Source organism: Anomaloglossus baeobatrachus, chromosome 5, assembly GCF_048569485.1.
Source record: "Anomaloglossus baeobatrachus isolate aAnoBae1 chromosome 5, aAnoBae1.hap1, whole genome shotgun sequence".
In the NCBI taxonomy this organism is placed as follows: domain Eukaryota; kingdom Metazoa; phylum Chordata; class Amphibia; order Anura; family Aromobatidae; genus Anomaloglossus; species Anomaloglossus baeobatrachus.
Genome location: NC_134357.1, coordinates 285,696,404 through 285,714,392, shown reverse-complemented (window position 1 = coordinate 285,714,392; position 17,989 = coordinate 285,696,404). Strand labels below are relative to the sequence as shown.

The 17,989-nt window shown below is 40.1% G+C and overlaps 1 protein-coding gene across 3 annotated transcripts in view; it reads right to left on the bottom strand.

The window, feature by feature from the left end:
* Positions 1–17,989, bottom strand: part of CA10 (carbonic anhydrase 10) — a 441,792-nt gene that overhangs the window by 98,578 nt on the left and 325,225 nt on the right. For all 3 annotated transcript variants that reach the window (XM_075349527.1, XM_075349528.1, XM_075349526.1), the window contains one exon: positions 7,549–7,691. In XM_075349527.1, the coding sequence (XP_075205642.1) occupies positions 7,549–7,691 (143 nt within the window). The remainder of the gene's footprint in view (positions 1–7,548; positions 7,692–17,989) is intronic.

Genomic DNA, 17,989 nt, shown 5'->3' with positions numbered 1-17,989 from the left:
TATCAGTCCTGCAGTTAACTTTCAATAAAGTCTTCCATGAAGAAGATAGCCATTGCATATTCCAAGACTAATGTGATCACAAATATAGAAGTCAACCGGCTGGGTGCAAAATCAACAAATATTTTATATTTTTATACTTTATCTGCAAATCCATCCCTTTCATCTGCAGCTCTTTGTTTTAGAAAACATTAATCTGCACAGATGGCGAAGCATGGTAATCTCTGATTTTCTGTTACTATGTTACCAGATACAGAATGGAATTTTTAATGAAATGGCAGTTTTAAAGGGTTTATATAAACAATGCCTCTTTTATTATTTTCTGTACTACAGATTTTTTTCTTTAACATATAGATTTTCTATGCAATGTGACTTTCGTTGTGGTTACAGAATGCCTTTTAAATGAATTGTTCAAAGCATATTGTTCTGGTAATAGACAATTCTATTATAATAATACTACACTACAGCGCGGCATAAAAGGTCCGCTACGAGGTTCATTTCTAGACGCGACTAATTTGAACCTATAGGAGATAAGGCTGAGGGCTAGTCATCTAATTCTGAGGCTACGCTCCCACGATGAGCTTTTGGTGAGCTTTAAATGTTGCAGATTTTCTGCATAATTTCTACACCAATTATGTAAATTAGGTTACTTGCGTTTTTTTACATGCGTTTTTGAATGTATTTTTTACATATGGTTTTATTGCATTTTTGACTGCGTTTTTTTTGTTCTTAGGCCCGTTTCACACATCCGGCATTTTGCCGGATTGCTGGATCTGGCACACTCCAGTACAGTGTTAATACTGTACAATGGCATCGCGGCAAGCTCCGGTCACATGCTCCGGTCACATGTCAGCATGTGACCGAAGGTTGCCGCGATGCCATTGTACTGTATACACTGTACTGGAGTCTACCGGATTTGGCAATCCGGCGAAATGCTGGATGTGTGAAACAGGCCTTATTGGTTTGTCATATTTTAAATAAAGCTGCTTTGTTTTTGATACTCTCTAGTATTTGGCTTTTTCAAAACTTTAGTGATACAGTCAGGGGCAGATTACATGGGTGTGGACGTTTTCTGCAGCAGCATTGCACTAAAATTGTATATGCATTTTATCTGTGGATTTGCTGCAACTAATGCAAGTCCATGAGAAAAAAATTACACAGAAACCTCAGCGTACCCACAAGAAACATTGACATGTTGCAAATTTTAAACATGTACCACAGGTCAGTTTACACTAAGTAAAGAAAAGTCTCATCCACTTTGCTCAAACTGTAAGATGCTGAGTAGTGATGGGCGAACTCGCAGATATCCGATGGGTGGGATTAATCAGATTTAAAAAAAAAAAAATGGGTCCAGCCGGGAATTGATCCCAGATTTCTGGCCGAATGCCAGTCCCCAAGTCAATGAGACCAGAATCTGTAGCTTAAAATAAGAAGTAGACGGAACAGGGGGATTAGAGCAAGTGCGCTATACTCACCGAGTCTCCTGCGTGACTGTAACTGCTTCTAGGCCACTCATTCAACTTCCATGCCCGCTCATCATCGCTCATTATTATTCACTGCTTCCACCGACAATGGCAGTCCTGGCATCCGTGATTGGTTGCAGTTAGACAGAAACCCCAGCCTGTGTGACAGCGTGTCTCACTGCTTACAATCACAGACCCTGTGATAAATTAACAAAACAATTGTCATAGGGTCACTCCATGTTATGATACGCAGCACAGATAAAGCATGTGTCTACAGGTTGCAGCACCCAGCCTTGTGCTTATCTTTGCTGTGTATCAAAATAAGAGTATTACCATGCAGCTTTTTAAGAAAATATTTAAATAAATAATTTTTAAAAAGGCATGCCGTCCCCAATTTTGATACTCAGCCATGATAAATCTGAAAGTTGAGGGTTGGTATTCTCAGACTAAGGAGACCCATGGTTATTTGCCCCCCCCAGCCTAAAAATAGCAGCCTGCAGCCATCCATTACATGTGACAATCCCAGAACTTTACCTGGCTCATCCAGATTGCCCTGGTATGGTGGCAATCAGTGTAATAAGGGATTAATAACAACTCACAGCTGCCACTAAGCTCTAGATTAGTAATGGGAGGTGTCTATAAGACACCGCAATTAATGATCTGTAAGTGAAAGAAGTAAACACAAACACCCAAGAAAACCTTTATTTGAAATAAAATACAAAAAAAACCTTCTTTCACCCCTTTATTAACCTCCAAAACACCTAGGTCCATGATGATTTCAGCTTTGTTACATCTGAAGTGACAGAGAGCGGCCAAAGAACATAACCACCCACTGTGAGCCTCATGCAGAAAATGTCTGAGCCACAGCAATGAGTGGTGACATCATTCAGACTATTTGCGGTCACAGGTGTAGGTTCCTACGGTCCTCCACCTGTGATCGCAGATAACGTCACCTAAGGTCACTCAGTTTAGTGAGGTCACCTCAGATGTTACCTGCAATCATAGGTAAAGAACCATGGGAACCTACAGCTGTGACCGCAAATAATCTAAGTGATGTCACCACTCATTGTCATGCTGTGCCTTCAGATGCAGCAGACCTGGAATCGTCATGGGACCTCATGTGGATTACATCACACCTGGGTGTTTTGGGGGTTAATAAATTGGTGAAAGAGGGTAGGTTTTATGTGTTTTATTTCAAATAAAGAATTTTTGGTGCTTGTGTTTATTTCTTTTCACTTACAGATCAGTAATGGGAGAGGTCTCATAGATACCTCCCATTACTAATCTAGGGCTAAGTGGCAGTTGTGGGCTGTTATTAACCCCTTCAACTGTACTGGGTAATCATGATGAGCTAGGTAAAGTGCCGGGAATGTCACATCTAATGAATGTGACAATGCTGGGCGGCTGCAGTCTGCTATTTTTAGGCTAATGGGCCCAATAAGCAGCATGGTGTCGCCAGCCTGAGAATTCCAACTCCCAGCTGTCGGCTTTATTATGCCTGGATATGAAAATTGGGGTGGGACTGCAGGCCATTTTTTAAAATCATTTATTCATATAATTAAAAAAGGTGCATGCAGCTCCAATTATTTTGATACACAGTGAAGATAAACACGCCTGGGTGCTGCAGCCTGTAGCCGTATGCTTTATCTGTGCTGGGTATCATAATATGGGGGGACCCAGGACAATTTATTTATTCATGTATTTATTTTTACACCAATCTTCAGTGACCCACAGACAGGGTCTGTGATTGCAAGCAGTACAACACGCTGTCACAGATGCCAGAACTGCCAGTGGGCGAGGGAAACAGTGAATATGTACAAGGCTAATTAGTGGCCTCAGAAGTAGAGTGAGCGGTCCGAAAGCAGTTACAGCCGCGCCGGAGACTCGGTAAGTATAATGCGCTTGCTCTAATCCCTGCTCTACTATTTTTAAGCACTGGGATTCTGGTCCCCATAGACCTATATGGGAACCGGCATCCAGCGAGATATCCGTGATGAATTTAGGACCAGAACCATTTTTTTTTTTAAATCTGGTTAGATCTGCCGATTCTGGATATCTGCGAGTCTGCCCATCAATACAAAATACCTATTTTGGCAAGAAAAACTCGGTGTAAAATACAAGCTTTTTTTTCTTACACTTTTTTTCCATGAATTACAATGCGTGAAAAAAACGCTGCAAAAAACGCTAAAAGAAATACCATGTTGCAGATTGGGAATAAACGATGGCTCAAATCTACAGGGAAAAGCAACAGGGAAAAGCAACATGTGCATATGATTTCAGAAATCTCATTCACTTTGTTGATACTGTAAAATATTGCAATTTTTTCCCCCTCACCAAAAGCGCATTGTGTGAACAAGCCCTATGTTGCTTTAGAAAAAGAGTCAGTTTTGCATTTTAAATTACACTGCATGTATGAAGGTTGAAAAAGGAAGTGTAGGAGATAGTGTAACTGCACAAACTTTGCTTCAATTCTTTGCTGCTTTATGTCTAATTGATAAGATAATAGTTTTGTGTGACGATTTGGATACATGTCTTTTAGTGATGCTCGGCACTGCTCGACACTCAATCAAGCATCCTGGTGCTCGAGATGCTCAGCACTCGATCAACTATCCTCAGGTGCCATGCTCGAGTCTCCATCCTGCATATTTGCTGATGTTTTTCAGCCACTAAACATGCAGAGATTGCTGGCGAATCATGGAAATGCAGTAGTCATATTGTCTACACTGGCCACATCGAATCATCGGGTCTATATAAAGCGGGATTTACACGCTATGATTTCGCTACAGTGATCTCGTTGGGGTCACGGATTTTGTGACGCACATCCGGCCGCTGTAGCGATGTCGTAGCGTGTGACTCCTAGGAGCGATTTTGGATCGTTGCAAAAATGTCCAAAATAGCTCCTCGTTGACATGGGGGTCCGCTGCCAGTTATCACTGCTGTCGCTGGGGCGAAGTTGATCCTCGTTCCTGCGGCATCACACATCGCTACGTGTGACACCGCAGGAACGAGGATCATCTCCTTAGCTGCCTCCGGCCACAATGCGGAAGGAAGGAGGTGGGCGGGATGTTACGTCCCGCTCATCTCCGCCCCTCCGCTTACATTGGGCGGCCGCTTAGTGACGTCACAGCGACGTCAAAGGACAGATAAGTATGTTTGATGGGGGTGCACGATTTTGTGCGCGACAGGCAGCGATATGCCCGTCGCGCACAAACGATGGGGGCGGGTGTCATGCTAGCGATATCGGGCCGGATATCGCAGCATGTAAAGCCACCCTAAGACTCAGTGCTCTGAGCACTGTACGCGGAAATTCAGTAGAGAGAGTTTCTGCTGACGAAGGGAAAGTGTGTTATAGCATGACATTACCTGATGTTGCAGCAATAAGCCTACAGTTCTTTTCAGGGATAATCCTAATTGATTATATTCTATATTAATACTACTGTTAGCTGCAATTAGTGTAGGAAGAGTTGCTGGAGTAGGAATAGTGTATTAGAGGCATTTAGGGAGGGTTCATTAAGTTACAGTCCTTGGTGCTGCCACATACAATCAACAATACTTTTCAGGGCTAATTCAAATAGATTGTTTTTTATAGAAACACCGAGGGGTGCTCTTAGCTGGGGTAGTAGTCCTGGTTCTTGTAAATCCGCCAAGGTTATAATGCCTGGTGAGTCAGCAGAAGCGGGAACTATTTCATTTGCACCATCTCATGTGGGAATGCTGGGAATGTACTATATAATGTTGTCTATTGGGAACCTAATAAAGTCTTACCGGAATGTGGTATCCTCACCCTGTGTTGTGTTTTACTTATAGGAAAAGTGTCCTGGAATTTAGTGTGATGAGCACTGGTCTGTGAAGACTTTCTAAAGATAGCCAGGCCAGTGTACAAGAGCACACCTGACCCTCATGTCTCCACATATGAGTGTCTGTGTGTCTACATTTGTGAGAGTATGTTTATATGTGTGCATGCCTGTATGCATATTTGTGCATGTCTGTGTTTATGTGTGTGTGCACATTTGTGAGTCTGTGTGTGTTTGTGTACATCTGTGTACATTTGTGTCTGCGTATGTGCAGGTCTAAGGATGTGGGCTGTATAGAGGGGACACAATGTGAGATGAGAGGGCCAAGTATGGAAATAGAGAGAGTGTGTAGGGTATGTACTATAAGAGGGACTGTGTGGGCATCAAATTTTATACACGGAACACAGTTAAGGGCAATACTTTATTCAGGGGCACAGCATAGGCAGATATTTTTATACACAAGCATTATAATCAGTAAAATATTTTTAAGGACACATTGTCAGGATGTGCAGCAGAAGACAAAAAATATGGAAATCTGCATAGACGAGCTGTGGATGTGAAAAGTAATTATGGAGTCTAAACCAGATGAAGAAGAAAGAGAACGACACCAGAGTCATCTATAAGGTACCTGGATGTAAATATTTACTTGTGATACTGACTAAGTCTCATCAATACTTTGGTTTCTGTACAGTCTACAGTCTGATGATGACTGATAACAAAAACTCCCAGTATCTCCTTACCATTGTTAAAGACATACTGGGAGTTGTAGGTTCATGCAATACAAATGGACATGGGGCTGAACTGATATTACATTTGATATACCATGTACTAATAGTGGATCTGGTTCTGAATTCATGCATAAATGGTGGTCCTGGTGATGTATTCATCTACTGATGGTGGTCGTGGTGTTGTATTCATGTACTAATGAAGTATTTACATACTAGTGGTGGCTCATGTGATATATTCATGTACTGATGAAGTATTCATGTACTGAAGGTGGTTCTGGTGTTGTATTCATGTACTCATAGCGGTCCTGCTGATATATTCATATACTGATAGTGGTTCAAGTGATGTATTCATGCACTGATGTCTGCATATGTGTGCATGTTTGTGTATTTAGACTTCTATGTCTGTTTGTAAGATATATGTATGTATGTAATAGTGTATTGTGGTGTGTAAAAGCTTTCATATGTTTGGGGCACAATTATTAACTCTATTAGTGCTCATTCACATCTCTGTTACAGATATCTATTTGTCTTTACAAGTTTAGGGACAGACAATTCAACCACTTTGTGAACCTTGCAGTAACTGTGTCACCATAGAGAAGTGCTTGTACTACATGAGTTCAGGACCTGAGGCAGAGGATTACTGTGAAACATAGCTGGCATCTGTCTATAATGTGATTTTATGGATTTTATTTTTGATATTATATCTCTCACTGTTAAAATTAACCTACCCTTAAAATGATACACTGTTCAGGTCTTTGTCAGTGGGCAAACTTACAAAATCAGCAAGGGATCAAACACTTATTTCCTCCACTGTATCCTGAGTGCCTTGCTATCAAAATGAATATATTGAAACTAACAGTGGGAGAGAGGTAAACAGTGTACCCTATGTGAGCCCATGTGATAGGAGACCCTGGGGCTAGAAACTATGGAGAGCCAGACAGAGTTTATGCCCAGGCACCCTAGAGAAGCAAGGTCGGGATGGTGGCAGACTTTGCCACCCAATATCTACCATGTACGAGATAAAAAAGAAATCAAATGCTAGATGATTTACCAGCTAACAAACACTATGGATAGGTTTTGATTAGCTAAAGCTCTTTTGTAATATACCTCTTACATTACACCTATAAAATATTCACCAGAAGAAGCAAAACTCTAGTCTTTGTCAACTAACAGAAAATCCAAAAATCCACTGCCTTCCCTCATACAGTCACGGATGCCACAATTCTGGCTGCTCACAGAATAAACTGGAGGGAGTGGTGGAGCTTACTATAAATTCATATTTAATATTCAATTCATTGGGGTTTATAATATTTCTCTAGAACTTGTCATTAAATAGTAAACTGGGGGCTGCAATAATTTTGACAACTGGGAACTCTGCATCACAGAAATGAATATTCATTCCCTATTACAATTTAATATGAGACAAAATGATACAGAATGTTGGATTTGAGCTTTAATTGTAGATAACACACATTGAACCAGTATTTGGATGATTTGAAAAGAGCTTTATACAACATCTAAAATGTGTATCCGTATACAATTAGGCACCGAAAAACAAATTTTTACCTTCCGTCCACCTGTGTTTATGCGTAGCGATGTTAAAAAAGGATCAAATATCATATGGCTGGTTTCTATGTTGACAGGTGACTGCCTCTTACCAACTGCACACAGATTCCAGGCTGAATTTACCAATCCCCAAAAAGAAGGCACTGTAACATAAAAAAAAGAAAAATATTACAAATTACATCAGCATTTCCTTATATTGTGAACACTAGCAATTTGTTTATATATCTATATTATGCAATATAATAAGGCTTAAAACTGCAACAGATAAATTAATGCCACTTGTTATCTTTGATGCTGATGTAGCCCTCTGTTTTAGTATAAAAAATATTGGTAACTTATTTATCAGTATGGCGTATGAATGATGTACTAAGGTTCGTCAAAACACATTTGATAATCTCAGAGATTTTATCGCTTGGAACAGAAATCAAAAATATCTAAAAAGTGTTGAAGGGTTTGCACCTTCTAAAGGGAGACTCTTCAATTTGCATTGGCTATAGCATTAATTGATCTGAATTAGTGTTAGAAAAGATCATGGATTATTGGAGGCTTCATCTATTGGACTCATGGAGCTAAACTGATCACTAGTAGATCTGCATTTAGAAATGTACGGTTGTCTAAATAGGAAAAACTCCTTTACCAAACTGTCCTAGCAGGAGATATGCCTTATGATAGAATATTAGCTAATATTATACATCCACAGTAGTAGAATAGAAGATAACAACTGTAGGCTATTATGTAGGCACTCTCAAGTTCACAATGATTAATAATTATTAAGTGAACAATATCTCAATGATACCTTTTTCTGTAGGTTAAAATCTTATTCTGTGATGAAAAATTCTTCAAAAATAAAAGAAATCTTCATGTATGAATTTCTTTTAATTTCTAAGAAGGCAAAAATAATAATGTTTGGTCGACATCGGTTCTACTATTTGATCGGCCATATGAATATACATAGGCTATAGCACATCTCATTAATTAGTGCTGATGGAAGTTAAATAAGAGCAGAATTAGAATCAGAGACACAAACTGACCTAAGAACAGGTTAGATATCTCAGGCACCAACTTCTTGATCCCCAGTGTAACCAAACAACCTGCTCAACCCAAAGCAGTGAGGCTTACCAAAGGGTTCATCATGTGACACTAGTAAGGTATTTCATAAAGTTTCAATAGCTGAAAGATGAGATACTGTAACACTGTATATAAATTATCTTAATCCATTGGATAGGTCAGTGAATATATGGTAGATTATCGTTTGCTGTGGCTAATGATGTGAATTCAGAAGGGAGACCAGCTTTAAGGGTTGAAAGCAAGGGTGATATCTAGCTCCTCATCAGTGATGATTGGACCTCTGGATATAGATGTATGAATATGAGCTGAAAGATTCGGAGTTCGTACCAAACACGGACTTACAAAAAAATCAGTGTTCGAGTTCGGAGTTTGGGTGCTTTACATATGCAAACCATTCAAGGGAGCATTGCTGTGCTTGGGTAGGCTCGGTGCTCAGCCCAGTGAGAGTCAATTGCAGTGTCTGAATGGCTCTCACTGGGGTTAAAAACAATGTTATCAGATGTAGTGTCTACAAATAAATAAAATTCCACCCTCCCCCAGAAGTGTTTTTTTTTTATGGCTGGTGGTATGTGGGTGGAGACCAGAACTACCCAATCAATGAGCTCCAATCTGGCTCAAGTCAAGTCCGAGTCCCAAACTGAACTTTATCTAAGATCCAGCTAATCCCAGCGAACCTGAACTACCATGGGCCTGCTCATCTCTAATCCTCACCTGTTTAGTTTGGTTCCATGTTGTGTAGCAGATGGTTTGGTGAGATTTATATGTAAGTTGATTATTATTTTGGTTCTTTTGGACAAAAGTTGTTTAATTATTTGGGAGGTTGGTAGTTTTGGTGACATAAAGGTGTGCTATACTTACTATCAAAAACCTTCACAGACCTCATTAAAGTCAATAGGAGAATTTGGCTATTGCCAATATGAGTTTTACTTGTTTTTAACTAAACATTGTTTAATTTGTAAATTATTCATTATGGCTTTTAAGATTTATTCTTGTACTTATGTAGCAACCACAATGGTTTAATTCTAGAGTGTACCCATATGCCCCATTAGTGCATGGCACAGACTTCAGAGTAGTAGGTCAGTTATCTATCTACTGTCTCTAAACAACAATGTTTGCTACTGAATGAATCCAAGCAAATATTTTAGAAGCTGTGAGAAACTAATTCATAAGGTGTACTAGAAAGTTGTAATATTTTTTATAGTACGGTAGAAGGAATAACCTTCATTTGCTCCAAAAAATGCTTGGAACTCACATGAATGGGGATGACCTAAAATTGCCATGTGGTCATATAAATTTTGATCAAAGGCTACTAAGAACTAAATTTCATTTCATATCTAATCTCCATGCTCATTTTTTTATGTCTTGCTCAGCAGCATTAGCTCACTCTTTGGATGTGCCGACCAATCTTATTCTACCTTTGATGTGTAGCTAATCAGGTTGGATAATCCCATTTTAGGAGAACTTTTTTTTTCTACAATGTGATAAATTATTAGCAAAGTATCACATGGTCAGACAAATTGGGGCCAAAGTATGCTTGCAAAGTCATCATTATGTCATTGTAAATGACATAAAATTGACATTTTTAAAATATGTGTGATCAGACAAGTCAAATTTTCAGTATCTTTAGAAAAAAATGTTCCAGCTTCAGGATGATGAAGATAAAACGTCCGTTATTCCATTCCAAGAATTAAAACATCAAGCCAAACGTGGGGGATGGGGAAAATCCGGCAATGCGTTTCGAACTCAATAAGGCTTTGAAAAAATAATACAGCTCACGTTCGAAATGCGTCACCGTTTTTCCTCATCCCCCATGTTTGCATTGATGTTTTAATTTTTGGAATGGAATATAGGAAGTTTATCTATGAAATCTTTAAGCTAGAACATTTTTTTCTAAAGAATCTGTTTGCGGTTGATCAGGACGTAGTTCCGTGCATACTCAATGATGGAACGGTGTTGGTGAGCTGCCATACTTTTTCAAATTCAAATTTTCAGTAGTCATTACTGTACATTAGACAGCGTGGTGGCCCTCTGGTTAGCACTGCAGTCTTGCAGTGTTGGGATCCTGGGTTCAAATCCCACCAAGGACAACATCTGCAAGGAGTTTGCATTTTCTCCCCTTGTTTGTGTGGGTTTTCTCTGGCTTCTCCCAAGACATATAGATAGGGAATTTAGATTGTGAGTCCCAAAAGTGACAGTGTTGCTGATGTATGTAAAGCGCTGCAGAATATTTTGGCACTATATATAGATTATTATCCAATGAATGCTATGTGTAACACAGTATTATGCTGGATCAAATATTCTTGCAGTTACACCAATATTTTAAGTCAATTAATCAATACTGGTTTATACTAGTTTCTTAGACATCCATAAGTAAAGCTTGGTAAACATATTAGGTGGATTCTTCAGATTTGTATAGGTCCACCTAACATGATGTGACAGCATGGATTGTTCTTGTTCATTCTAAAGACCATAGCCCTCAATAACAATTCTATATAGGACCCCTCTTACCAAGTATCATCTATTGAACTAATAATGTCTTTTCCTGTGGCTGATAAACGTTTGGGTCTCTTCAGGTGCTAGGACTTGGATGCAACTGTCTACTACCTCCGCAACCTCTACATCTCCACCCCTGTCTCCATCCATACTGTAGTAACAGACAAGTTTAACAAACACCCCATGTTCCATTAAAAAATTATAATTTTCTTCTTGGAAAGAGAGGATTACTGATATACCATAGATTAAATAGTGGTAGATGTTTATCCTATGACTTTGACCACACTTGGTCTACATCACATGCCCTTATCACTTTCTCTACAAGGAGTAGATGTTCCTTTCCTGCTTTTAGCTACAACAGCGCAGAATAAAGTCAGTTACTTCACCTCTATTTCTGATCTAATCTTGTATTGCAAGGAATTTTTCACTCCGTCTGGCAGCTGTTCATTTCAGCTCTTACTTTTTCCTCATTGGCATTCACTCTCGGAGTGATCTGTCTTAGCAGAACAATTGGCAACACATTAATTTAAGAATTTTCAACTCTCTTGCTCATTCTAATAGATTCAATTCCGACTATCCTGATTGAGCTTTTATTGAAAGAGAAACCATGGAGTGGAACTTCTAAACTTCCAAACTCTAAATTATTTCAATAAATTTAAAGTGATGGAAACTGAGAACTGTTTCTGGATTCCCCAAACCTCTATTTTCATTTCCTTCTACTTGCCATATATTTTCCTTTAAGTGAAACTCCAGGGAAATTTTCATGGTTTATAATGAGGGTATTCCAATACTGATACCAACGTTGATAATCATTTCACTCTCGTTCTTAAAGTGAACATTTCTCAGTTCTGTACATTAAAGGGGTATTCCCATCTCCAAGATCCTATCCCAATATGTAGTAGAGGTAATAATAATAATATTAGCAAATATCTTCCATTAGAAATATAGTACAGTTCTCTTGATCTAGCTTTGTCTTTTACCTTATGTGCACAGCATTGCAGCTCTGGTATCTATGGTTACGACTAGGTATGATTGAATACCTCAAATATTTGGCTTCGCGAATATTCGACGAATAACTCGCCGCTATGCGAATATTTGATGCTCAATATAAGTCTATGGGAAGTTGTTATTCGGGTTTCCCATAGACTTAAGGTGGCTTTACACACTGCAACATCGCAAACGACATTGCTGTAACGTCACCGGTTTTGTGACGTTATAGCGACCTCCCCAGCGACATTGCAGTGTGTGAAACACATCAGTGACCTGGCCCCTGCTGTGAAGTTGCTGATCGCTACAAATCGCTCAGGACCATTCTTTGGTCCTTTGTTTCCCGCTGTGCAGCAAAGTCTCAGTGTGTAAAAGGACTTTACAGCGACTTTGTTAGCGACTTCACTTTCAAAAAGCTGCTTTACAACGTCCCCAAAGACCAGCTAGGTCGTTCTGCAGGTTCGGATCGCTGTTGCGTCGTTGGCCAGGTTTGCCTGTTTGACAGCTCACCAGAGACTTTGTAGCGATCCCGGCCAGGTTGGGATCGCTGGTGGGATCGCTAGAAAGTCTCAGTGTGTAAAGGGGCCTTTACATTGCACATCGAATATTCGCGAATAGGCGAATAGCGTCGACCTATTCGGCAAATATTCGCAAAGCTGAATATTTCAGGTATTCGATCATCCCTAATTACGACCATAAGCAACTAACTGTCATTATTTGAATGATCAAAACCATGGATACCTAAGCTGCAATGCTCTGCCCATGAGGTAAGAGACATGGCTATATCAGAAGAACTATACTACATTTCTAATTAAAGGTATTTGCTAATATTATTACTACGCCTACTACATATTGGGATCGGTACTTGGAGATGGGAATACTTCTTTAAAGGGAACATCATTACTATTATTATTATTATTATTATAATAGCACCATTTATTCCATGGCGCTTTACAGTGAAAGAGGGTAACATAGAACAATCATTCATTAACAGTACAAAACAGACTGGTATAGGAGGAGAGAGGACCCTGCCCGTGAGGGCTCACAGTCTACAGGGAATGGGTGATGGTACAATAGGTGAGGACAGAGCTGGTTGCACAGTGGTCTACTGGATTGAGGGTTATTGTAGGTTGTAGGCTTGTTGGAAGAGATGGGTCTTGAGGTTCCTCTTGAAGCTTTCCATGGTAGGAGAGAATCTGATATGCTGAGGTAGAGTGTTCCAGAGTATGGGGGAGGCACGGGAGAAATCTTATACGCGATTGGGGGAAAGAGAAGATAAGAGAGGAGTAGAGAAGGAGATATTGTGAGGATCTGAGGTTGCGTGCGGGTAGGTACCAGGAGACTAGGTCACAGATGTAGGGAGGAGACAGGTTGTGCATGGCTTTGTATGTCATGGTTAATGTTTTGAACTGGAGTCGTTGGGCGATGGAAAGCTAGTGAAGGGATTGGCAGAGTAGCGAGGCTGGGGAATAACGAGGGGAGAGGTGGATTAAGCAGGCCGCAGAGTTTAGGATAGATTGGAGGGGTGCAAGAGTGTTGGAGGGGAGGCCAGAGAGCAGGAGGTTGCAGTAGTCGAGGCGGGAGATGATGAGGGCATGCACTAATGTTTTTGCTGATTCTTGGTTAAGGAAAGCACGGATCTGGAACATGTTACTGTTTCATGCTGACAAACCATGTGAAGCATGAATCAGAAACTGGCTGTCCTATTGCGGCTGAAAATGTTTTTCTCTGACAAAAAAATAGTTCTAATAGCTGGTCATGGACTATGTCTAAGCTGACTACTCCGGGGTTTTTCATCATAGTTTCTCCCTGCCACTATACTTTTGACTGACATGTCTTTCGAAATGCACCCTCTGGGAGAGACCTGTCAATTTAGGGGACAGAGCAAGTTAAAGATACGGAGGACTGACCTCCAGCCATAGTCATTCAGGATACATTGTCTATTTTTCAAATCATGTTTCCAGACTACTGAATAGGACAGACACATCTGCAATAATGCAACCGGTATCTGATTCATATTGCTTGTGGTTCGGGCAGCATAATACCAGATGACAGATTTCCTTCAAAGGCCCCTGATACCAATAAAACAAAATAGCCATTATACCATTCAATCTAATTATTCCACTTAAAATATTACATCATTTCAAATTATTGTAAATTGCAAGCTGTAATATGCAGATGTTATGTCCCCTTCATTGTTTACACTGATCTGTACTTTTGTCTGGTCCCACTAGCATATAAACATACACATTTACATGCATATTCACAATAGGTCCACATACAGTATATACACATGTATTAAAAAAATGCTAATACATCATACACTTTTTAAAACATTCTGCACATGTATACTGTACATGTACATGGTACAAACATGACACAGTAATATACACAATGACATTTTTTGTGAAAACGTGTTGAAACATTCAGAATAATTATTTTCTTTGTTTATTATTAGTTTTAAAAGCCATATTTTATTTTCTTTTTTATGTGTTACTATAGGAAGTCTTATTTTTTGGCGTGATTAGCTGTAATTTTTTCAAGTGACATTTTGCCAAATGTTAAGAGTTTCAATTGATTTTTTATGAGTTTCACGGTGGAAAAAAAGCCCTACTCATGACCTTTTGTTACTCCACTTACTGATCACCATAAATAATCTGTTGTATTGTACAGGTTGCTATGATTAGCAGGACACCAAATATGTGCATTTTATTTACTGATTTGTAATGTTTATTTTTTAAAATATACTAAAAAATATGATTATTGTAATTTGTTTTAATTATTTTTAATAAATGTATTGGAAATCAATTATGACTTTTATATTACTCCTAATATACAGTATATACAGATGTATCTCTATGTACCAGTACAATATTCCTATAAAAAATGGAATACAATTTAGAACTTTAGGAAGAGAAAATCCTCCCATAATCATTTCTTCCTACAATGCTAGAGGTTGTAAGTTTGAATCCTAAGGCTATGTGCCCATGGAAGTTTGTACCTGCAAATATATCCGCAGGTTTGTCTGCAGGTTTCCCGCAGTAGCTCCCCGGAATCCGCAGCTATACATAGCTGCTGGATTCCAGCGAAATAACTGCGGTAAACCTGCGGACATTCATGCGACTTACCTGTGGAAGTCCCGGCCCTATCTCCATAGTGGAGGGTCGGGAATTCCGCAGGAATTTCTGCATAAATAATTGACATGCAATTACGTGCAGCTTGCTAAAACCTGCGGATATATCTAGAAAATCCAGATAAATCCGCAGGTTTTCAACGGCAAAATACAGGTACAAAGTCCCGTGGGCACATAGCCTAAAGAAGACTATTCTTCAATTGAAGCAAATAACTAATTAGCAAATGTATGACGGCATCTGAGCAGAAAGAGATGCTGTGGCCCCATCAGCATCCTGAGGCCCCTTTCCCATGTCAGTGATTCTGGTAAGTATGTGACAGTTTTTATACGTCCCAGAATCGTGGACATACGCAGACCCATTAAAATTAATGGGTCTGCGCTCACATCAGTGATTTCTCCCTGGGGGGTGTCTGTGTGGCGTCTACTTGTGTCCGTGTGCTCCGCATGCAAACAAGTCCATTTTTTTCTGGCATCATTACACTATGGTGGGATCCATGACATACACATGGCAGAAAAAAGATGGACATTTAAAATAAAAAGCTTTTTATACTCAGCTGTCTCCAGCCGCTGCTGTCTCTGCTTCCAGGTTGGCTAATTATGCTCATACATATGAACTGCACAGCCGACCCAGAAGTAGCTGCAGAGAGGAGATAGCAGCGGCCGGACACAGCATCGCGGGAGATTTCAGGACCACAGACAGCAGTGGCAGGGTCAGGTGAGCATAAGTGCCTGATCTCCTTGTATTATCGTGGATAGCATATGAAGATCACACCTGTGCCAAAATCACGGCACATGGAGGGACATACATACCTTTAACATGTCAGTGAAAATCAGACGTGTGAAAGAGGCCTAAGGTGAGAAATCACTGTTCTATGCGCAGACCCATTGATCTTAATGGGTCTGTGTATGTCTGTGATTCTGGTACGTATCAACAACAGTTACATATGTACCAGAATCACTGACATGTGAAGGGGGCCTAAGATGGAGAACAATGTACATGGGCTGAAAATAGAAGAATCACAACAACATCCTGACTAATATATTCACTTCTACAAAACCTTCCTACCCAATGGGTCCCTGTGCAACTGAATCAGCTGTACATCTAATATGTCTGCCTCTAATTTAGTATGGACTGCTGCGAAGAATTTCTTGATTGTCATAACTCTTTCAAACTGCTGATCAGAGAGTAGTGCCCATACTAAAGATAGGCCATCAAAGAGTCTACAAAATAAGAAATCATTTTCTGGAACATATTATGTGTTGAAAGAAATCAAATATAGGCTACGTATTAAAAGAAGTGGACCCAAGTGTTTTTTAGATTAACTGTGTTTTTTATTGACTTTTCAATATTGAACCCAGTAAAGTCTCAGATCATTATATTCATATGATAAAAAAAATTAAATTCATCCACATTTGAGGATTCAGCATTTCTTAGACGCTAATACAAAAGACACATATTTCTTATAGAATGTCTGTTCTCAAGAAGCAATAAAAAGATGAACATTCTCCAGCTAGTAATATAGCCTAATATCTGCATACTCTATATTTTGGCTTTGAACTAAAAAAAATATGCATTGATCTCAAATGAGTTTGGCTGTTTACTTCTACTTTGCAAAGTAAAGGGGCATTAACAAAAAGAACAAAACAGAGGAACAATACAACTGGACAGGTATTAAAGTGACAAATACTTTAGATAAGTGTTTCTCAAATTGTGAGGTAGGCCTCACCAATATGGCACCCCTTAGTTATTGGTCAGTTACATCTGGAGATTTAATTTTCCCAAACAGTGCTCAGTCCATTTTTTAGCTTCAGAAATCTCTGTTTTAGGCCCCCTTCACACGTCCGTGATACACGTGCGTGTTTGGTCCGTTTCCGTATATACCGGAGACACGGCCAAACGTGCACCAATGTTAATCTATGATTGTGGTCACACGTCCGTTATTTCATTATGTCCGTGTGTGCGTGTCCGTGATCCGTATGTCTTTGCGTTTGGCACGGATGCATGTCCGTTATCTGCACGGAGCACGCACACGTGGACACAATGAAAGTCTATGGGTATGTGCACACACGTTAGTAAACACGTATGCATATACCTATAGTCCGTGTCCGTTTGGTGTTTTTATTTCTAGTGATGTCGGCTATTCTTTCTATTTCTGTGTATGTCGGTCAATCTCCCTGAGTCCGTCGGTCAGTCTCTCTGTCTCTCTGTCGGTCTCTCTGTCTGTCTGTCCCTCTCTCACAGTCTGTCGGTCAGTTTCCCCCCCTCTCTCATACTTACCGTTCCCCGATCTTCGGCGCAGCGCTGCACGGCATTCACACTGCTGCGGCGGCTTTTACTATTTTGAAAAAGCCGGCCGCCCATTAAACAATCTCGTATTCCCTGCTTTCCCCGCCCACTGGCGCCTATGATTGGTTACAGTGAGACACGCCCCCACGCTGAGTGACAGGTGTAACACTGCACCCAATCACAGCAGCCGGTGGGCGTGTCTATACTGTGCAGTAAAATAAATAAATAAATAATTAAAAAAAAACGGCGTGCGGTTCCCCCCAATTTTAATGCCAGCCAGATAAAGCCATACGGCTGAAGGCTGGTATTCTCAGGATGGGGAGCTCCACGTTATGGGGAGCCCCCCACCCTAACAATATCAGTCAGCAGCCGCCCAGAATTGCCGCATACATTATATGCGACAGTTCTGGGGCTGTACCCGGCTCTTCCCGATTTGCCCTGGTGCCGTTGGCAAATCGGGGTAATAAGGAGTT